We start from the raw sequence: 23,947 nt of genomic DNA on the forward strand, positions 1-23,947 counted from the left end.
TGCAGTTAAGAGACACCCTTCAAACAAATAAAAAACAGCTTTTAATAGCTAGATGTCTGCAAGCATCTAATCAATTTTCACAGTATCCACCAAAGACAAGGCTGATTACTACTCCCAGCTAAGACCAAGTAATAAGCTGCGCTCATTGTACAGACATACACGTGAAAAAGTGTGGTAGACAATATGCACATTCCTATGAAATACAAGACCAAGGTGGAAAGAGATCTTGAAACAACTGCAGTTTACCTCTTTTTGTGCCAGCACTGCTGTCACGAAAACACTCACCTGCACTCCCCTTCTACCAGCTTACCTTTGGCCTCAGCCTCACTCCAGTGTGCTGCAACAAAACTTCTGTGCAGCCAGACAGTGATTTGGAGGAAGCAGAAAAGGGATTTGATGGAGAAAAGATCAGATTAAAGAAAGGGGGTTGAGAGAGGTTTTTTTCATTCTAAGCAGTTCTCCACAAACAGAAGTTGAGGATAAAGGGATGCATAAGAGTCAGCTGAATTAACTGTCTGAATCTTACATTAATTTTCCGAAACTGTGAAAAGTATGATCGATAAAATGATGGAAGTCCCAACAAGGAATTTTCCAGATCCAGTAACTTGCAGGTATCCCCATCCAACATCACATTGGCAGAGTGAAGATGGCCATAAGGAAATCCTTTCTCATGCAAGAATTTTAATACCTGAAAAAAAATCCAAGACAGGAGCACTGTCACAAGATGCTCTGATGATTGCAAGATCTTAAATGCTCCAATGCTAAAGCAGATACATAATAAATGAGGCCCCTATTTGGAATGCTTGCTCAACTTGATCTTCTATCTACATCATCTTTGGCTGACTATTCATTTCCATTTCACTGGTAACATTTGTCACAAAACAAACATTTGATGCTGATTCTCAAAGCAGGCTTATAGACACCTCCCAAAGAAATCTAGAAACTAAAATTCACAATTCTACTGAATGTTACAGTTTGAATAAAAATTAAAAAACACATTCATTATAATGAATTTATGGCACATGTTCTGCAGGCTATGAATTATTCTTTCCCTTTTCCCACAAGGAAAAAACTACATTATCACCTCTCTCCCACCTTCAGCTCCACACGTACCAACTGCCTTTTTTTTTTTTTTTTTGGGGGGTCAGAAATGGCCTCACACATACATCTAAATTCAACTCCCAGCAGCTAATCTCAATTTACATTTAGCTTATAAGTCTGCTGCTGAAATAAAGCTTGTGTGCTCAAAAGTTCGTCTACTTTTTCTAGTTAAACCAGTTGGCCTCAAAAAAACCAAAATCATAAAGGCTGGTAGATAAAGCACAAAGAAAAAATACCTCTAATATTTGCCTTCCATATGTTTTTATTTGATGAAGTTCAAGACCTTGAATTTTTTTAGGATTGCAATACTTCTTCAGGAACGGATCTTTTGGCTTTGCCTTTAAAAGAAACACACATATCAAGTATCACACCCAGAAAAGCCAGCAATTGTCTTAGTGTGCTTAGCAATGGATGGTAAACAGTTTTATAAAAGACATACTATGGTCATACCAGCAAACATTGTACAGTTTGAGTTGGGGGTGGCAGGAGGGAGACATTACCTTATAAATAAGGTCCTTTAGTGTCCCTTTTTCACTGAATGGTCTAATAACCAGCGCTGAAGATTCATTGGCAGTGGCAAAAGTGATTTTGTAAATATAGGGATGCTACCAAAAGAAGAAACTGTAGGTAAGTTTTAGATGACAGATTCTGTAATTCATTTTTGCTCGATTCACAAGTAAGAAAAGATCTGCCTGAATTGTACGTTTAAAGTAATAAATTGGATTCTGTCAGTGACATTTGCTCAAGTTATTCAGTCTTAACCTGGAGTAAATGCAAAGAAAACTTCACAAGGACATTGTTCAATTTCCACATAAATAATAAAAAAAAAATCCACCATCTTTTTTTAACAAAACACACTGGCAGTTTAGACAAATGAAGAATCCAGCCCTATTAATACTTACACATGAGCAGCTTTACTGCAGGTTTAAGTCATGCTAAGCTAATAAATTCATTCATGGTTTTATACTACCATGGCACATAAGGAAACGGCATTAATAGCTGTCATAACTGTTTGATGTCTTCAGAAATTATTATAACAACTTCCTGCAAATTTGTGAAACCAAATGAGACAGCACAGTTGGAAATAAGTTACACAGGCAACACATACTTTAATTGAAATTGCAAGTTAGGAAAAGACCCATTGTTCATGTCCTATTTTAACACATCAGTTTCAGTCTGGTTTGGGGGTTGAAAAGCCTAGTTTTCAGTCTCTTCTGTTGTGTGTATCTGCTGAGTTCCAAGACTGCACAGAGGTTTACCAGTTTAAATACCATCCTTTTCAGCCAGTCTCTCGCAGGCTTAACATCTTTAAAGAGAAACTCCTTTTGGAGTCAAGTGTCAGTTTTTCAGACAGAGATGCCTATTGGATTTATAGTGTGGCACTGCACAAGAGCTTAAATTCTACAGCCTCCATTGTACCTCTACTAAGATATTCCTGTCTTAAGTTCAAAGAACTGAAAAAATAACAACACTTGTTGCATGGCCTTATCCACTGCTGCCTGAGAATATCCCCAGCACATGGGTTAGCAATTACACCTAGACAGCACCATCCTAGCATCCTAAAAGCGTTGAGGAGCTGAAATAAAAGCTCGTGATTTCACACTACTGCACAAGAAGAAAAAATACAATTAACCACAACTCTGAATCTCCTGTAATAATCCTGCAGTATTATTATTTGTGCTGAGAACATGTTACCTCTTATTGTGTGGGAAATGTAATTAAAAGGTTCACACATCTTTCAATGAAAGCAACTCTAAAATTACAAACTATGTCTACTGTGCTACATGTGCTTTTTCAAGATCAGTCCTCGACAAGCACTTTTGTGCTGGCATAATTTAAAAGTCTTCAAGTAATACTTACAGAACAGGAAGAAAGAAGTTTCACAGCATACTGTAAGTCTTTGTCAGACAAGTATTTATCAGGGCCAAGATCAGCCTGGAAATAAATAGGAAAAGAATGGCATCAGAATAGATGTTGCATTCCATAAAGAAAATGTGATCTATATTCTGCTCTCACAAATTAAGACAGCTGCTTGGAGGTATATTTTGAAGAGCAAGCAAGGAAATTACACACACAGAATGAAACCTGAAGAGGCTGAAATAAGGCCATGGTTTTACAATACAAAGTGTCTGACAGTAAATAAGTATTATTGCCTCCTTCCTCCCCCTTATCTGACGTGCATTACTACCACTGAATGAACTCTGCCAACCCCAAACTTGGGGACTGTGTGCATTATGAACTGATAAGGCTTAAACGCCCACCTTCTTCCTCTCCAGCAAAAAACCTTCCCTCCTACTGCAGGCTTTAGTGATATCCGCCCCCCAGTGAAGTCTCACAAACAGCTATGCTGATATAATTAAGAGGGCAGCACATTTCAGCACAGGAACACAACCAAGTGTTTAGTAACAACAAGCTATTTGGTGTCAATACATATCTACCTTAAAGGAGCAATTCATGCCTCTCTCACCTATTAGTTTGTCAGTAAAACTAAAGATCCAAGTAGGGAAACCCACCACTTTAAAAAGGATCACCTTGTTATTTTCAGTGAGCAAATTTATACTATGGTCAACAGCTACACCATTACAACTGAAGAAACAGAGGTGCAGAAATGGGAACAAATGACCAGGCACAGAAACTTGCAAACTGGATTTGCCACCAGAGGAAAGAAACATAAGAAGTTCCCATACCATACATCCACCTAAGGGCTTTCAAGGCTCTTTCAAAGCCTGAGCTCTTAAGTCTATCTCTCTGTCACTCACGCATGATAGTCAATATAAATGAAATAAGCCAGGTTCATTAAGACAGACTTGAGTACGAGATGAAAGTATATATACCCAGCTTAACATTAGCCGTTCCTTTGGTTGATTCTTAATCTTCATTAAGAAATATTTCTTACGTATTCGCCAACCTACAAAAGAAGAGTCATCAAAGCTTTAATTAAAACACTACTAAATCACAGGCAGGACAAGGTCTGTAAGCAAAGATAGTATTGTAATCTTAGGACAACTCGTATAGTTGGAAAAAAAAAACCAGACAAGTTTGCATGCATACATGCTCTTCTTACCTATATCTTTTAATGGTTCTACCACTTCCCACTTTGGCTCTGATCGGAAGAACATTGAAACATGCTGTAAGGCAATTTCTGGAAAGAAGAAAAAAAAAAGTTTGTAAGAGACTACTTAAGATGATTATCCACATGTTAGGTAGGGTTCAATGCCAGAAGGAAGCCTGCAGGAATTCAGACTGAAAGTCAGCAAAACCACTTTAAAAGGAAATCAGATAAAAACACAGTTAAAGGGTGTTTGCATTTTTAACCTGAGAACTCAGATCCACAGAGAAAACAGAGAAAGCACTGCCTTCAAAAAACTTAGCTTACTGAGTTTGCATTCTGTCTGTACTAGACCTACATTTCCAAGTCCAAATCCAATGCTCACAGCGAAGATTTCCCCCACTACATTAGATCACGAAATGTTTCTGCTATACCTGTAAAAGTGCTAACTTTTACATCTCTTTAATGTGCATCTACATTGCCATTACTACATGTAAACTAATCCATTCTGTTTCACTATGTGTTATTCTGTCCTTTTCTGTGCAGGCAAAGCTATTTTGCTAGCTATCGTGATCCAACACACATTTTGGGGCAGCGGGGGGGAGGTCACCCTTCTGGATACTGCGTTCTCCCACAGCTGGGAACACAACTGGTTTATTCATGACGCGGTTTGAGGGGAAATCTCAGTGAGAAGTGGTGACAGCAGGGAGAGAAAGGGAATCATGCCAACAAGGAGTTTTCTCTAACATGGCTTATCTTGGCATAGAAACACAGCAAAAAGGTAGGGATGTACTGATCTTTCTGCACTGGATCTTCTCTCTCCAAAAATAGGCTAGGAAAAAGAGAGAGAACAGCGCAATAAATATCAGCTCACTGCTCCAGTATTTAAGAAATCACAAACTGATGGTGTCTCCAAAGACCATAGGCAATGACTTAATTGCTACTAACTTCCCAGCAACTTGGTGAAAAAACAATCTTGATGAAAGCGCTCAAAATTAACACAGAAGTCACAGTGTCTCCTTGAGGATTTAAATTGCTTGCTCAGCATTAGCCAGACAAACTGCATCCTTAAAGAGTTACTAATAATTTACGACTCCTCCACAGCTTATCATAAACATCCGGGAAATGTTCTTTGCACTTTGAAGCTGAAAACACAAGAATGTTACATAAAGGGAGAGCAAAAAGACAACTGAAAAGGAAGCAGTAAGTTTCTGCTTCAGTAGGCTCTGCTTTTATGAAAACTGCTTTGCATTTTGCAAAGCATCAGTTTGCCCATGAACTAAATCTGTGGAGTGGGTTTCACTGCTGACAGGAAGGTTTTTTCAGTGTGTAAGACAAATATTTAACAATTTCTAATGGCTGAAGATGAAGTCAAATTCTTAGAAGAAACATTTAATAATGAAGAGAACGGACCACTGGGATACCATTTTAAGGGATGCAGTCATTTTCCAGTATTTGGTGGGACAGGGTGTGTGATTTATTCAAGCCTTGAGAAAGTACTCAACCTAGCTCAAACAATTAGTTCTAGGAAGTCTCACAACCCAAAGTGACAGTGGGAGCTAGACAAGATGACCACAATTGTTCCTGCTGATTTGAAAAACCTCAGAACCATGGCGAATGCAAGATTCAGTGTTCAGAAGACTGGCTGTTTTAACAGAACACAGAGCTGACAAACTTAACTCCACCTTACACTCTGACAGACGAGTAATTTCCAAACACCAACTCCCCCCATTTATCACGAACTGTGAAAAAGTAGATGTCACTCTCACCAATCACCCTCCCCCAAGTTCTGCTTATATAGATCTTGACCCCCACCATTCCTCTGTAAAATAATTCAAATATTTAGATTTGACAATCACAGCATGATTCATGCACAGAGCTGGAGAAATATTATCATAAATAATCACATGCACAGTATGATAATTTTGAAGGTTGCTCTCCCCTCCACCCCCCATGCTTCAGTGTAAATCGTTGCCAGCATTAACGGAAGATACACACATGCTAAAGTGAAACTGTAATGCAGTCTTGCAATTCCTCACTTACCAGTGTAGTTTACAGAATAGCTGTTTGGGTCCAAGAATTTTTTTACCAGTTCACAGTTAGACAGTATGTGATGGGTAGTAATTACATCGAGATAGGCCTGGAGTCCCTTCTGTCTTTCAGCTATGAATTCACGCTCCATATTTCCAATCAATTTTTTTGGAGGAAGAGGTAGACTTAGAGTTGAGATCTTAAAAAGAGAGGAAAAATTACTAACCTTGTTCTCAAAATGCCTCAAGGATATAAACTAGCAACCCAGAAAGTAAGAGACTCAGCAGCAAGGTAACTACTGGATAAGTCTTTTTGTGCTGTGTACGTACAAGCTTTTATGTTTTTTCTAAGTACTGTTATCAGGGTGAGCTAGTCAGACAACAGCTCGCACCCCACTGTGAAGAGATTAGTAAGTGGAACAACACTGAAAATGCGAGGAGATAAATTTTTGCTAGTGAGTCATGCATTTAAGATCACTGCACAAAACTTTCAGATACTAAATGGCTACAATTTTCATCCAAATCCTTTCTATGACGTACCTCTGCCACAGCACAAAACCAATCCACACCTTACCATTTTCTCTAGATAAGATTTATGCTTTCTTATTTCATGAAGTGCAGATGAATAACTTTCCTTTGCCTCTACTGCCTTTATAGGTAATTTAAAGCCCTTACTATCAGTATTTTAAATCTGTGATTTCAAATATGGTACAGCTTTTCCATTTTCTCTTCTGAATTTGTTGCTGTACTGTTTTTAAACAGCTATACATCTTTCAACCCAGAAATAGCTGCACTCTACCAGTGGATGTGCAGTAGTTGTTTTATGTTGACGTAAGTGATCCAAAACTTCACATAAAAACAGAGAAATACTTCGAAATAGGACAATGAAAAAATGTACAGAAATTCAAAGCCTTATGTAAGTCAGATCAGAGAGATCATCTTTAGAAAACAAAACTAGGTTGCACACAGTGTTTACATTCAATTATATCATGCGAATTGCCAGAATAAATTTTTCATGTTGTTAACACATTGTTGTCCTGCAGATCAAAGCACCTGCCTTGGGTATGCTGAATCTCCATGGGAGTTATCTGTAAGAAATGTGTACTGCAGGAATCAATTACAGCAGATGCAATAACCTCATTTCTAAAGCAAACAGTTCACCAGGGAGAAGACCGGGACTTTTGGTGTTTGAACAACTTTTATTTTAACTAGTGGAAAAAGTAAAGGATTAGTTCAACAAACTGGGGCAGAAGTAGCAATCCCTTTCCTTTTTTGCCTCCTCCTTTTGAACACAGGAGTTGTGTCCCCCCCTAACCTATGGACTTCTACTTCTCTCGTTTCTGACTGCAAATCATGGGCTGAAAAAGAGCTATAACTACGCCTGAATTACAGAATATGTTAATAAAAATCGTCCTATCCACTGAGCATTTTTAGTGTTCTTTTACACCCAAGGGGGGGGAGCGGAATATATCCAGGAATAAACTCAAAAGTAACAATATACCACTTAAAACTAATTTGGTGAATTACTGGCTGTAACACCAGAGGCATACAAAACTTTTATTTGGCAGACCACTCTTACTTCAAATCAAAAACAAGTTTCTAAACAAAAACTAAATCCATTTCTGGTATTACTCACTTGAAAAGCATGTTAAATCATAATCACCTTTACCTTCTTGACCTGACAGCTAGCTACCATCAGAGAGAAAAGGGCTCTAGTTCAGATGTTTTCAAACCACTATTATTTGTTTTAAAATTTATTTCAATAGACCACACATCTGCTATTTTTCAGCAGAAAGTAACATTCGCCCCCAAGTTTTTGTAGCTATCTGCCAAAACACACAGCACAGTGAGAGCACTGTCTGCCACAGAAGAACACCTCACTGAGGTCCTGACCTTGCAAAGACCTCGCATGCTTTCAAACACGAGCAGTACTTCTCAGTGGCCCCAGCTCTGCACTGGAGCCAGGATGGGCTTCGTCACAGAAGAACCTGGGAATTAACATTCTTATCTTCAAACCACAGCCCGCTCAGGAATGTGTGTTCAAAAGCTGCAATAAAATGCTTCACAAAAGCCAGATATCTTGCTGCAAATACTGTACCAGTAGGCGACTTAACAGAACAGAAGAGCAGCCAATGATCTCCACACATCTCTGTCAAATAAGCAAAGAGGAAGAAATGCAGGACGGTCTGGAAGGTGCTTCTCAATCCAGTACACAGCTGAGAGTTCAGGGAATCTGGCTTCAAACTTTCTGATGCAGATCAGGGTCACAGGTATACACCTCTCATTATTTCCAAGGTGTTTGGTAGGACTGCATCCACTAGCCTAGGCAGTTTGGAAGTTCTCAATCCTTGTTATTGCATAGGTAGCACCAGATTAACAGCAGAAAAATTGCATTCCAACTCAACTGCAGCTGTGTGTTCAAACACAACCACCCAAACGTACAGAGAGGTCAAGTATGCCACAAGAACTGGAAGGACTTGGGGCTTTACACCCAAAAGAAGCTCCAGCAGTTTTTCCAGCAACATTTTAGTTTTGAAGGAAGGAGACTGGGTTTTGGTATTTTCTTATTGCTCATTGCTTTATACTGGGGTTTGGTTTTTGGGGGTTTTTGGGTTTGGTTGGTTTTTTTTTTTGGGAGGGGTCGCTTGAGGGTTTGTTTGTTTGTTTACTCTAATTTCAAGATACACAAGATGAGAGTTTAAAAACAAGTCATGGGACCTGAATATTGTGATGAAATATTGTTGCTTAGAGTTCTGGATGGAAAGAACTGAGGAGTGTTGCACGTCTCAATGGATCAGAAAACTTCAGCTCCAGCATCACAAAGAGCAATTTATAAAAAACTCCAAAACAGTGGGAGAAAAGAGTGATTTTAACATGCTTCCCGCCAGCTACTGTTTGCTGTCTCTCAACCTCTGGCATACGGAACTAGGCTGGAGGAGCAGTGCTGTTTGTCAAAAGCAGAGTTGTGCATCTTTGATAAAGGCTTAAAACTCTCTTCCTGCCCCTCTGCTGGGCACATAATGAAGAATTACACCTCTTAGGGCGGCCCTCTGTACTAGCCAGAAAAGGCTGTCTCCAAGCAGAGATACATCTTTGCCTTTCCAGACTGTGGAAAGCAGAAAGAGGAGTTTGAACATCAAGGGGTGAGCAGTAATTTTCACTGAAGGAGACCAAGTGCTAATGAATACAGCCTGTTAATTTAGCTGCCCTCTGCATACCCTCCTATCCAAGTCAGAGGTATGTCTCGATGATGATTCTGTTTAATCTTTTCTAGCCATCCAAGCAGCTGACATTTTTGTCCCAGATCTTAGGATCTTATAGCTGCAAAATTTATTTTGTTTCAAATTCCTCCTTGTCCCACTCTGCAAATAATTTCCTGAACCCTCCACTTTCATCATTCACCTCTGTCTCAGATACAAAGGCCTCTTCTTTCTGTACTACATCATATATAACCTATTTACCTTCACTTTCTAGACCTTACACCTAGGCCTAACCTTTCAGCACCTGCCATTTCTAAATTTTAAGTCTTAAAGGTCTGTTGCCTTTTCTACTAAAGCTGCCTCATTTGAAAGTTAAATGAGAAGGCAACAGAGCTTTTTCATGCCTTAACACATTCTATTCCCCACGGTTAAGAGGAGCTTGTTATGGATGGCTGCAGAAGTGAACTCTTTCTTCTTTTTGAAACTTTCTCAAAATTCTCTCTCTGTGATCTCTATCAAAACTTGACTATGGTTAAGACTACAACCACCACTATGTACTGTGATGGACTATTACCATCTCATTTCCTTGTGTTCCCTGCGGGTGCTTACCTAATCTTAAATCTTGGATGTCTTTGGAGCAGGAGACATCTTTGTATTGCATTTATTCAGCACATCACACAAGAGGTTTCTAGGTCATGATAGAAGTTCCTACGTGCTACTGCACTTTCAGTAAAATAATTCCACAATACAACCATGTTGCATCTGTTGAATTATGACTAATTTGCTCCCCCATCCACCTTCTAGCATAGGAATCAGTTATAGCAGACTATCACAGTGCACAATTCAACATCCTTACATGGTTTTGCTCACTGAGGTTCATCAAGCAGTAGCTGATTTGATGGGGGAAGGCAGTGGAAGCAGTATTAAGCTTTTGAATTCACACAACATTTAACAGGGGAAAAAAATTTCAAAGTCACAAAAATGTATCCTCAAATCGCAGAAGCGTTCACATTTCATCTTGCTTGCATAGTACTATGTAAATCTCGAGTAACAAGTTTCACTCCTGTAGATGCTAGTCACTGCTGCTTCCCCCCTTTTCCCAAACACATTCATACACCCTGCTTTTTCCCACACAAACTAAAAAGAAATAATTGTCCTAAAAAGCAAAAGAAAACACACAGTAAGTCCAGTGTTTAACTAAGGAACACTTTCCAGTGATACAGAAAACCATCACATGATAAGCAGCATCTGGTAGTGCTTTTAGATGAATATAAATAATGAGACACATAGCACTTCAATGCTGAATTTATAAGGTTGGTATGTGCCTTGGCTTTCTTCAAATCAAAGGAGGAACAAATAATAACACATAAAACCAGAACAAGTCACAGTACTGAAGGGAAAGAGTCAGTTTCTGCTAATTTCCTCCATTTCTATATAAATTGGTCCTGTTGATGTTAAAATTAAAATTTTACAAGAGAAAACATGAGTGAAAAAAGTATACATTCAAGTTACATTTGAAGTCACAATTTCTCTTTACAGCTATGTGAATTTGTATTTTTTCTTCATCGCAATATATAAAAATATCACAAGCTATTTTAAATATATCCTTCTGAATGACATTTTATATTTATATATCAAGGGTGAAAGTTACCTGCAAGCTATTATTAAGCAAGTCAAAGTCACTGTATCGCCTCACAATCTGCAAAATATAAAGACAAAGTTCAGGAAACATATTACTTTTCCCATTAGCATTTTACTCTTCAAAATCCCATCAGAGAAAAGCAATTCCCATTTATAATCATCCTCTTCTTTTAACGATTTTCGTACAAATGCATAACTGCTGGATTTATGTCATGTTGCCAGAGAGCAAAGAAGAGTTTTTAATCACATCTCGACCAGAACGAAAATGCCTTTCTAAACATTATCTTAAAACAGCTTAAAAAAAATATTTGTGAGCAAAGTCGTCTGCAAACATATGTCTGTTTGCCATATTAGATGCAACAACTTTTCACAGTTATCTTCATTACTATTTCTAGGTTTCATTGGTCATGTATCAGCAAGGCTGTGATTTTAGCACTAAGGAAGGCAAACTGGCACCTGAGATTTAAAAATCATGGTCGTACCAACACACAGTAGTAACACGACAGGCATTTCTCCTGGAATATTCACAATAGCAGCAGACAACATGCCTTCTGTAGCTGGCAGTAATACTGTTTTTCTTTTAGGTTTTGACCAAAAGTATTCAAGCACTTCGTGTTCTCAACTCCAAACCACCATTTCCCTCCCCAGCTCAAATTTAAAAAGCTAGGAAGAGACAATTTTCAAATTCTTCCTAAAAAGGCATCCTGGTTACATGAACCACAGTTTAAGAAATTACCTGCCAACTGTTTTCTGCTGAAACTCCTCTCTGAACACGGATTATGTATTCCTAATAAAGGAAAAAGTTATTAGAAATGAGAATTAATGAGCTGAAGAAAGTTATTAGGTACTTCTCCAAATATGACCACTGTCCAATTAGGAAATGTTCAGAAACAGAAAATTCAGATCCAGATTTTAAGAGCCTAGGTGAAGGTCAGAGCTGGGTTTGCTCGGACCCATCACTAGCAGCTGTCTCTCTCTGCTTCACGGAGTAGAAGACAGAGAGGTCCAAGAGCTTGCAGACCTGTGAAGCACTTGAACAGTTTCATTTAGTTAAGGAAAAAGATAGTAAGAGCACACTCACCACACATCTCTACTGAGAACAGCTGAAGAAACCTTATAATGCATGCTTAATGTTAATTATTTCTATATTAACTATGCAGATATATCTAAATCTCAGTGAACCACTTCTAAATTTTAAGAATTAATAATTTTCCCACCGCAATTACATTCATAAAGCACAATTCTTTTCAGTCTCTTCATTTCAAGCTCCACTGTACCTTTTGCAGACTAATACCTGGTCAATACAGCAATATTATTTGAGATTTGTCTAATTATCTCAAGAATAGATACCAAGTATTTTGTACACCCACTCAGACATACTTCAAGGAAGCTGTGATTTTGTTTACCCCTGCTCTGTTTAAGTTTGAAAACAGCTCTACAAACACTTTTGACATTTCAAAGATCATAAACGAGGCAAGTCCTTTTCCTAGAAAGCCCATAATCTCAATTTTAGATATTGTTTAATTAGCAAGGAAATAAAATTAATCTGGGCTAAGTGTAGTAACAGATACTTCCTTTACAATTGGCATACACAAAGCTCTGTAAATGCAGCTCTTTTTAAAGTCTTATTACAGAGATAATCCCACAGTCACATAATTCACATGGAAAAACATGAAAATGGAAAGCCAAAAAGTAAGGTGCTGCCTGAGAAAATGCAACTCTCAACACTGAAGAGAGCTGGAGAGTACCCAGAGTCAGAAGAGGGGGAAGAAGCCACACAGGTACCCATGCTTTTACACTTTCCTTCCAGCTGTATCAGTCTGATGTTGCAGGAGAGGCCTACGTCCCCAACGCCTTTTAAGCACATTCATCTTCTCTGCTGTGCTTGGCCAGGGGTGGCAGGACCCACCACCGGTGCTCAAAGTACCACTAAATCCCCCAGGCTTCCTCAGCGAACACGCTCAGTCGCACTGCACACCTGCAGCTACAAAATTCAAAGTGAGAACTAGAAATTCTAAAACAAATACAAATTCAAGCCATGGCTCACAGTATTTCTAAGCTAGAACACGCACAGAGCTCTTTGCATTTGTGCCAAGCGACGCGTGAGTACCCACCCAGTTACTGACTGCAGTGCAGCAAGCATCACATGATAAATCATTTGTTATTCAGCTCAGATGACTTCATTCACCCTGGTACAAACTTTCAAATTTATTTTATGTAAAGTGCTGAATAATTTTTCAATTTCAAATGCCACCTAATTTTGCGGAACTGCTTACATCCATACGGGTCTTACACAAACAAAAAGGACAGATCAGAGCATTAGGCACAATTTTTTCAGATATTAAAATTAATGCTGCATTCCAAATTATCACAAGTAGACAATAATGAAATAACAACAAATAAACAAAGGCATTTCCAGCACCTTGAGTTTATATACCAAATTTTTCCATTCTGTAACAATAACTCTATCTGGCATGTACCTGCATACCAACTAGATAATTCAATTAATTGAATGTTTGATCCATGAAGTATTATAAATTGAGCTTCACAGTTAAAAATCCACTAGAGGCATTTATTAGTAACTTCTTTCAGGTACTGTGAAGCATCTTCTGGTTTTGGAAGTTGCCTTCAAAACCACACAGCGCTAATTCTCCTCTTTCAAATGAAATTAAATTAAAAGCTTGTATACTGAAGAACATAAATATACTATTGGATGCAAACAAACAAAGTGGAGCACATCAGAGAATCCCTCCGTAGAATTAAATTCCCATTTAACATTTACCACCATGAAAAGTAAGTAGTGTAAAATCAAGAATTATGATTATTCCAGACAAGAGGCAAAGGCAACACTTATCAGATGGCATTACCTTGTGTGTTCAACCTTAACTAATCCAGAATTTATTTACTGAAGTTTCCTTCCAAAGCACAACACTGCTCAGGCAACAATGCTATTCCATTTTCTAAAATTCACTTAAAATATCCTTTATCATCAACAGCTGTCAAATATCTGTAGCAATTTTGAACCATCTAGCCTTGAGAACAAATTCAAGACTAGTAAGCATGAAAACCAAAGTGATTTAAAACACTTCATGTCCTAACAGCTTAGTTGGAAATTACAGAAATCCAAGATGTCACAAACCAAAACACATAACCATTATACTGGAATTAAAGTGCCATCTTTTCATAAAGTCAGCCTGACATGCTCTCTCCATATTCTCTTCTCTTACCCATTTGAAATTATAATTAAGGTATTTTCCTGCAAAACAAGAAGCCCAATTCCTCATAAATAGTAACAAAAATCCACAGAGCAGACTGCAACTCAACCAGTGTAATTATGTTTGGAAACTGTACAACAGAAACCGATTAAAGGGACACCTGAAAAGCCAGATTCACCACTAACATGGCTTTTCCCGTTTTGTGATCGTTGCTGCACTTTGGGAAGAAGGAAGAGGCTACTTCACAGAGAGCCAAAAAATTGCAGCAACTGCTTATTCAGCAAGTCTCAAAGGAACGTTGGCTGTTTCTCTGAAAAACCACATCAGTTATGATTCACCATGTTCAGTCATTCATCTTTTCTAGGATTTTGAAAGAAGCAGAGTTATTGCTCAATCCCTTGTAGCACTTACTCTTTATCCAGCGATTAACCTTTCCTATTGTACCCCAAAAAAACGCTCTCGGGCAGGCAGAACACACAAAATCATTAGGCAACCGTCAAAGCATCTTATTGCATACCACCACTCTGATCAATACGACAGTCGTCTCTTCTGGAGAGCCTAGTGATAAACAACTCGTGGCTCAGAGCTCATTCACACAGTAAGATTATATTACAAAACTAGATTTGGGCCACAACGATTTTTTCCATGCAGACTCGAGCATTTTCCCATCCAGTTCTGCTTTGGCACCTCGTTATGTCATGGGTTCACAACCTGAAACAAGAGAGCATCGCTCTCTGGACATGGTCGTTAGTTCTGTCTGTATGGAAAAGGTAAGTCCCCACCACGCTCTCTCCATCAGCGCTGACCGTAACGAAGAATTGGCTACCTCAGCACTACCTTGTCAATACAACTAATGAAAAAGCCTAAATGGTCTTCTGGGTTTTTTTCCTAAAGTTGATAACGAGATTGAAAGTCAAATAATAGCTATAGTAGAAAAGTCATGATAAGAAATACAACACCATTCCCAATATCTGCCATGGCTACACATAATCAGCGGACCACAGGATGCTGAGTTTCAGTGAGAAGTTGATACTTCCGATAGCCTCCGCACGGCAACAAGCTTGTCTTGGGATTATAATTAGCACCACTGATATATGCTTCCCATAGGACCAAAGAAGAGCTTTCAACTCTGCAAGGAAAAAGCCTAAATGCACAAAAGCCTGTATCACTCTGCCAAATTATGTTTTGTTTAGGAAAAAAAATCTGAATTACAACAATTTTCTTCTGAGGCAGCCTGATTTGATAGCAGGACTGAGACTATGCCCACAGGAAATAAATGAAAATGTAAGGAAAACAGATAGGCACACTCAGAATCATTTCTGTTTAGCTGCATCATCTAACAGAGGAAAACTATGATGGAAAAGGCTTCAGAAAGGGCTAGCAATTACCAGAGTTCACTCCAGCCGACAATTTTAGGGATCAACAACCAGGTTCAGTGAGGTCTAGGTTAGCTACACTCATGCAGAAATTCCCATGTCATTTTTCACTCCCACATGAATGGCTCAAAATCTTTCCTATGACTCAGTTTACCAAACAACTTAAAGGGAGCCCTAGCAGCTGCTAGTTGGCAAAGAAAGGTCTCAGCTTGCAGAAGAGAGACAACCTCGCGCTGCTGATTTTGCCTGCAGGCAGCAAGCTCACTGGCAGCAGCAACTACATAGGAGCCACCAACAAGACAGGCCATAAAACCATTCCCCAAGACAACCTCCCTGAGTCCCTCCAGACTCCCACACAGGTAAGGTTTGTACATCCACCGCTCTTCCTACCAATACTGCCAAGCCAGTTCCTGCCACAACCTTGATATTCCAGCAGCAGTTCAATATACATTTTTAAAGATGCCAAGCAAAGCGGTTTTACCTATGGGATCATTTCCTGGCTGCTCTGATTAGTCAAGAAAGCGGAAACCGGTGCTGGGAGGAGGAGGTCGGGAGTAGGGAAAGCTGTATGACCCCAGTTGCACGCTGTCATTTCCTAAAATCTTCTTCCTACCACTACAGAGTGCTGGATAGAGTTTCTGAAAAAGAGTATTTTCCAAACATCCACATGTATCAGTGAAAAACCACGCTGCATTTCTCCGATCCTTTGCCAATAACAGTTTCACCATCACTGCCTAGGATTAACATTGTCCTGAACTTACCCATTTTCATGCAGAGCTAACATCTAGGTGTTTTTTCCCCACAAATTCACCAAGAGTATTCCCTGGTATTCCAGCACTTGTTAAAACATCAGCATCAGCAGCTCAGGGCTGCTCAGATACTTTTGTTAACATTCCTAGGTGAAAGTTACACAGCAAAGCATGTCAAAATGTTTAACAATTGCTGTTTATCATCTTTCCTAGTTTTTCAAACAGAAAGCAAACAGGAAAGAAAGGCTTTTGCAGAGACAAAATAGGAAAGAACAAGTGGTGAATTTAGAGATTCATATAATAAAACGTAGCAAGTCTTGCCAATATTGGGTAATACATTCTGTTTTCCCAAGAAAATAGTCTCTAAATTTCTGGCTCAGGATAGTCAGTCTATTTTTCACAGATTTCTGCTGTACATCTGTTTAATCCAACAGGCTTGAAAAGCCAACCATTATAAAGATCCAGGTCACCTTCAGGTCACATCAACTAAAAGTTTGAAAGGGCTTTATTTTAAAAGCATTAAAGAGAGGAAAGCTTAATTAAGCATGAATACAATCCCTGCTTAAGTAGGCTGGATTGGAACAATTTCTGGTAAGAAGCTCTTTTAAATGTTTATTTAGAAAATCTCCCATGTGAAAAGTAGCAACAAAATCAGGAAAGCTGCTCAGACTCGGGGACCTCTTCGCTACAGGGCATAGTACTTACTTATTCGCTATTGCACAACCTGCCATTAAACCCATCTGAGGTACGAGCAGCAACAGCAGTGTTTACCTGCATTTTAAACAATGCACGTGTTTGTCCAGGGACATTATACAGTTCCGCACACGCTGTATTGCTGGTGTAGTAATGAGTAAGCCATTCAACAAGTGAAAGCTATGAAGTAGGACAACTGCAGAAAAAAAATAGGACACACATTTACATGTAATGAAATGTACTGAACAAGAAAAGCTCTGGAGAGAGACAAGAGAAATAACAGCTTTTCAGTACCCTGCATTTCCATGGCCTTCACCAGAAAAGCAAAATACTCAGTATTTTTCAGGAAATACTCAGTAGCTGATAAAAATATTCTAATTACACTGCAAGATCTCTAAGGCAATGGATCTACTAAGGTATGATACAGGCAACTAATATTTTGACTGCAATCTTTGCAGGAGCTACAAACGTGACGCTAATTTAGCAAGTTCGCCAGTGGAAACCGTAAGGTTGAGATATCTAAAATTAGGTGTGATGAAACAGCTATCTCCTTTGAGCTCAAGCTGGGGGAGGAGGTGGGAGGTGGTCAAGCATACTTACTAAGTCCAGTGGAGGAAGTGCATTTCCAAAACCTCAAACAAGTGAACTCTAATAGTTCCCTGTCTAAAGTCACCTCTAAAAGTAACTTTATGATTTTTTTTTTTCCCCAAAGTGAAGGCAACCTTGTAGAGATTAAATTCCTTATAAAGCAGATGTGCAAAGTCCTTTACAAGCTTTTAAAAGAAATCCTGCAATTCTAGAAACATATGGCTCCATTTTTGTATCACAGAACAGTATTGGAAAAATATAAATGCTTTTTCAACATTTTTCTAATCTAAAAGCTATGAGTGTCAACATCCATCATTGCTTAAGGAAAACTAAAAACTCGGAAAGTATGTTACGATTTATGTCAGCTGTTCATTTCCATATGCCTTTAAGACAACAATGTACTGTAGCAAAATTGGCTGTTTCACTACTTCAATTTCAACATGAAATGCATGACAAAGGAAAAATCACTTCAGAGAAGAATTAAGGAACGTTCAGAAGAAGTACACATATAACTTGCTAGTGGGTTTACTACTTTAAAGTGCTCTAAAACTTGTATGTACAGATATGCAGTTCTTATTAAGGAACGTGTCTAGATTATTGTGGAAGAAAATAGCATCCTATTTTAAGGCTTAGAAAGAAAGCCGCTTTTAAACAGTGAATATACAGATGAAATACTGCAATATGAAGCAAGTTCAATAGCCAAAATTTATTAAAGCTTTAGTGCTGAAAATGCCTCTGTTGTCAGAACACAACACTTGGTATTAAAATGAGACACTTGCAAATGGCTTAATATATTGGATGTCATTCCAATCCTGTTGAATTCAAGGAACGCAATGGCAACAAAAACACTTCATTTTCTGCAAAGCGGTTGGTACAGATAGCTACCAAGAGCACTGAACCACGCCTGTGAAAAGGTGCCCAACACACTCCTGGAAGTTATACAGTTACTGTCTTTTCTTATGCAGTCCTAGTGATTGAAGCATATAGCAGGAGACAAAATGAAGCTGATGGGGTTTGCTCATGTAATTTCAAATTTCAAAGTGAGGTACCACTGGAATGCGCCTGCAATATAAATTTATTTGGCTTTCAAAATGAAAAGGACTCCATAAACACCGCACTGTAAAATTATTTGTATGTAAATGCACATTCCAACAAAACTCAGGCTGCTTGTAACACACTTAACTGGGGAAACAACTTTTTTACAAAAGGCAGGCATCATTTTCATCCTCAGTTATCACTGGAAATACGCAGAAAGAAAACCTCAGCCGATAATTTCTTTGTTGCAACACAAAAGCATGGAGATTATGTACCAGCTGAGATGTACTAACTCAACTAAGAACTTCTGAGCTCTTCTGACTTGAAAGAAACATAAAGAGCTTGTAAGCATATCAGAAAGTTTTGCAGCCGATTTCCTAACAACCTAAAAACCACATTTACTAGGGGGTTGACATGCTCTTACTAAGCAAAAAGTGCAAACCCTCAAAAGAACATTTTAAATACTAGTTTTGTCCCTTCTTAGGTTTCTGGAGAATTCAGGTAAGTATGTAGTAGTTTGGGTTTTGTTTTCAGTTTTGTTTTTTTAGTTTCACCTTCATCCCCAGGAAACAGAAACTCAGCCTCTGCCAAGTACAGCCCTTGATTCAATGCTATTAAGTTTATACTTACCCAGTGTGTTGTATTAAATTTAAATTAACAGAAGTGGCTTAGAACAATAGACAAGCAAACTATTCATTTGACACAAGCTTTGGTCTTCTGTGTGGTATTTCACCACGTCTACAGAGCTCTTCCTGAAATTCTTCAGCTTTTCCTTAGCTGGTTATTCAGAAGACTGGCTATTTGCAGCACCCACAGAAGGTTTACATTATTGTTATTTCAGTTCCCACATTAAAGTTGCATCTAACCTGGCCCAAATCATCTTCATATGGGTGCTTTTATAAGCAATGATCTACAGGAAAAAAAATTATAAATGCAAGTTTAAAGCAATTCTTGCAACACTAAGCAGCATTATAAAATCTTAATACATACCGCTGACAAAAGAACAGAAAATTTATTCATGGATGCCTTTGTATTTCATGTGAAGTCTAGCATGTGAAGACCTAGTTCTCCAAACATTCATTTGGGATGAAGAATTGTATAGATCTACGTCTTTTGAAGATATTGCTTTGAGGTGGGATGAGGAACAAACCCAAAAAGCATTAAGTTAATGACAACCTACTTCCTTACATCTATAATATCACAAAGTAAAATCCAGTCTTAAAGCCCCACAAAAGCACTTCAACCCTTATTTCTTAGAGGGGCTTCATTTACACACCTCTTCAAACACAACGATCTATTTGTGTGGCTTATTTAAACCAGGAAAGTTCAAATCAGGGACAGCATCACCCACCAATAAACAAATTATTCAGGTACTAGGGAAATAAGATAAAGTGTCCAAAATGACAAAATAGTTGACTTACATCAAATAAGAAACCAAGTCTGTGTTATGGCTTCCTGTATTTTGTTATCCCACACTGTCTCTAGATAAACCATCTGTGCTACACACACTTCAAGCCATCTTTCAACAGGGCTTCTGCAGTAAAACAAACAATTACTAATAGATGTATCTTAGAGACAGATTTTAAATCAAAAGGCACAGTGCTCCAGCATTCTGTTATTAACAAAAGATCAGAACAAATCAGTAGAGAATTTTTTTCTGAACATCCATTAGTAACAGAATACAGAGCTGAAAGACAGAGGCGGGGAGCAGCATTTGCTATCACGCTCACCCAGACAAGACAACACACACACAGAATCTGGACTGAAAAACTACTTCCAAGTGCTCATTCTAAAAGAATTTTGTGACTTCTTTTTTTTCTAACCAGGATCACGCAAACCAAAGGAAAGAACACAAAAAGCTACTGTAATTTGCACTAGCAAAGAAGTGTAATAAGGCACGATGGAAACAAGTTACCAATGAAACTGTGATCTGGAGTGCTAACTGGAGAGTATTAGAAATTACACAACTTCTCACAGGACTTGGCACATGCACCCCATAGCTATTGAAAGAGGTGAAAAGCATCAGGCTTGCCAGAAAATAAACCTCATCAGTTTTATTTAGAATATGAGTTGCAGCAATTGAGAGCCATAGCCTGCTAGATTCACAAGATCTTCTGGACAATTTCTCGTACGCAACTTCCATTCAGAGGAAGACTGCAATGTTAGTTAATGCGAGTTCCTCACACAAAAAACACTTCTTAAGTGCGGATTACTTATAGGAAGAGTATTTAATAAGACAGCCTACAGATTAGTTGTATATCCTGTGGTGAACCTACAATTATTGTCAGTCAGGTTAAGAGTATTCACCAGATGCAAGGAACCAGGAAGAGAGATCAACGACGCAGGAATCGGAGCTGTGCAAGGGGCAGAAGGAACACCCTCTCTCCCTTTAAAACATGCTTCCTGCCAGCGTACCTGCTGCTGAAGTACCTCTGGCCTCCTCCTTTTTGGCCCCGCATCCCCACGCTCAGCTAAAGCAGGAACCAGAAGTGACAGCCAGTTCTCTCTCTGATTCACAGCACTGCTTGGTCATACCATAAGCAAACCTAGCTTTTAAAGTGGAAAATAACTGCAAACAGGCGATTATGAAATTTGGACTATTACTGCACGGTCAAAGACAGCACAATTCTTATGGAGGCGGTTTGCATGTGTACTAGACATCCCAGAAGAATTGATCCGTGACATAAAAGTCACGGTAGGGCTTGTTCTGCTGAGTGTCATCGCTCCCCACAACAAAGAAAGTGGGGCCATACCCTGAGTTCTGTCTCTGCAGCTGTACAGCCTTCACTCGTGTCGCACAGCAGGACCCAGAGGCAAACGCAGCCCCTTCAAATGCAACTTCATCTCAGCTACCGAAACGAGGCAACCAGAACCCATCTCTGCTCCAAACGGACTCCGAGACAAGCAGAAATTACAACAACTTATTCAGTCGGAAGGCGCAAGGCCTCCCTCAGCGCGGAGGGGAGCCCGAGACAACCCGAAGCCCACGCGTGGGCTGCACCCCGCAAGCCCCAGGCGGTACCGCCGCCGGCAGCTCGGGCAGGCTGCAGAAGGAAAACCCGCTTCACAGAAAGGAGAAGGAGCCGAACAACTCCCGGCCCGCTGCGGGAGACCAGGCAACCGCGGCACCGCCGCATCCCCATCGGAGGGGCTCCCCAGGCTGCCCGGGAGCTGAAACCCGCGCTCCGGGGGTCTCGCCCCGCTGCCTCCCCCACCGCTTCACCCTCACCCCCCCAGCACCGCACCAGCCGGCCAGGCCCCCGCACAGCCCCAGCCCACCCCCCCCCCCCAGTTGCCCCAGGCCCTGCCCCAGCGCCCTCCCCGCCTCCCGCTACCCTCGGCCTCGCTCCTGCCGGGCTCAGCCGCAGGCCCCCACCCAGCCCCGCTCCCCCGCACCGCCCGTGCCCCGGCCCGGCCCCGCGTACCCCGGCCACCGCCCCGGCCACCCTCCCCGCGCCCCCGTTACCCGGCTCCCTCCCGTTACCTCACCTCGCTCCCCCTGCCCCCCACCCCGCCCCGGCCGCTCCCGCCGCCCCCCGCGGCCCGGCCTGCCCGCCGGCCGGCGCCGCTCACCGTGTGGGAGTGCAGGCTCTGGCTCGCCTCGATCTGCGCTGTCAGCGGCACCGTGTCGTCCAGCAGCACCTTGCCGGCCGGCGGCTTCTCCATGAAGGCCATCCCGGAGCGGGGAGCGGGAGCCCGGCGCGGCCAACCTGCTTCCCGGGGCAGCTCCCGGCGCGGCCGCCGCTGTCAACACGGCAGCGCCGCGAGGCCGCCGCCGGGCCTTAGCGCCGCCGACCGCCTTCCGCCGCCGACCGCCAGGGGGCGCCGCGCCGCGCCCGCCGCCCGCACGCGCGGGGCAGGCCCGGCCTCGCGCGGCGGCTCCCGCCCCTGGGGGCGAGCGGGCGGCGGCGGCGGGGGACGGCGCGGTCGGTCCCCGGGATTAGTAACGGGGCAAGGAGCTGCCGGGCCGGCAGAGCGCATGGGACCGCCCGCTGCTTTGCTCTCGGTAAGCCGCCCCGCTGCCCGAGTCTTCCGTGCCGCTCCGGTGGCACCAACGGCGGCGGTGGCTTCGGCGCGGGCTGCGGGAAGGGGCTTAGCCCCGAGACGCTGCTGGTCTTCGCAGAGAGAGAGAGAGAGAGAGAGAGAAACTTAAAAGGGCTGGCGCGTCTGCTGCTCTTCACCTTTGAGGGGGTTTTTTGTAGTTAAAAGATCATTAAAAAATCAAATAGCATCCAATTATCTTCTACCCCATTTGTAGATTTTAGGGTTGGGGAGGAGGGGGGGGTTTGCAAAACACAGATTTAAAGTTGTCATTAAATTGAGTTCCACAACCTAACTTCCATTGCAGCAGCATAGAAAACTTTATTTCAATAGTACGCGGGAACCTACTGCCTGTTGAACCCTGGTCTGCCTTTTTTTTTTTTTAACACCACATGCAGGAATTAACCTCACTTAAGACGCTGTAAGTCACACTGCCGAGCTTGAGTTTGTCCTACGCTTCAAACAGGTATCGTAAATAGCCTCGTCTCTCTGTCTTGCAGCTCCACTTTGACAGGAAAACGGGCTGTGCGTTGTGGGTAAGCAGCTGAATCGCAGGCTGGAACAGCAGTCTTTCCAAACTACTCCTTATATGGTGACCGAGGAGGCCAGATACAGATTTAATTATTGCCCTAACCCCTCACCTACCATCTCATCCTCACATTTGATTCATTTTGTTAATAGGCATTAACATGACGGCTTCGCAGGTGAACAAGGAATGAGGGAAGGAGCACACCTGCTTTGAGAAAGAGCGGTTTGTATGGCCAAAGCCAGTGATCAGGCACTGACCCAAGGCAGAAGAAAAGGAAACGGGAAGTCAGGCAACTCCTACAGACAAAAGGAAAGCTCTCGCTAAGTACTTGTTCCGTGCTGTGAACAGGCCAAACCCTGTGCTTTGAAAATAGAGGGCACATTGAAGTCAAACAGCTTAAACATTACCCCTCCCTCTGATCCAGTTTGACTGAACGCATGGGGTTTGTTGTTACGGTGCAGTTGCGCTTAGGAACAAGACATCACATTTTACCAGTAGCTTTCATCACAGTTTGAGGACAAACTCTCTTTTCATAGCAAACAACTTTTGAGGTTATTTGCAGCCAAGAAAAGTTATGGATGCATTTCTGCTGCAGAGAAGATGGGGGGATAACAGATGTTTTGCCAGAAAATTATATGAGCCACCCATTGAAGACAGCCTGTACTTTTACTCCCCATCATTCCTGAAAAAAAGTTTCTTA

The 23,947-nt window shown here is 41.0% G+C and overlaps 1 protein-coding gene across 4 annotated transcripts in view; it reads right to left on the minus strand.

Annotated features, from left to right (window-relative positions):
- Positions 1-22,489, minus strand: part of PXK (PX domain containing serine/threonine kinase like) — a 37,246-nt gene extending 14,757 nt beyond the window's left edge. For 2 of the 4 annotated variants that reach the window (XM_072875635.1, XM_072875634.1), the window contains exons 1-10: positions 22,251-22,489; positions 11,758-11,808; positions 11,032-11,079; positions 6,194-6,380; positions 4,166-4,243; positions 3,936-4,009; positions 2,962-3,036; positions 1,602-1,706; positions 1,338-1,439; positions 527-688 (exon numbers count right to left, since the gene is read on the minus strand). In XM_072875635.1, coding sequence (XP_072731736.1) covers positions 527-688; positions 1,338-1,439; positions 1,602-1,706; positions 2,962-3,036; positions 3,936-4,009; positions 4,166-4,243; positions 6,194-6,380; positions 11,032-11,079; positions 11,758-11,808; positions 22,251-22,352 — 984 coding nt within the window. In that variant the 5' untranslated portion in view covers positions 22,353-22,489. Of the gene's footprint in view, positions 1-526; positions 689-1,337; positions 1,440-1,601; positions 1,707-2,961; positions 3,037-3,935; positions 4,010-4,165; positions 4,244-6,193; positions 6,381-11,031; positions 11,080-11,757; positions 11,809-16,093; positions 16,171-17,132; positions 17,155-22,250 lie in introns of those variants that run through there. The other 2 variants (XM_072875636.1, XM_072875637.1) reach the window with 2 other exon arrangements.
- Between the last annotated feature and the right edge of the window lie 1,458 nt (positions 22,490-23,947).

This window comes from Ciconia boyciana, chromosome 11 (genome assembly GCF_034638445.1).
Source record: "Ciconia boyciana chromosome 11, ASM3463844v1, whole genome shotgun sequence".
NCBI classification, from domain to species: domain Eukaryota; kingdom Metazoa; phylum Chordata; class Aves; order Ciconiiformes; family Ciconiidae; genus Ciconia; species Ciconia boyciana.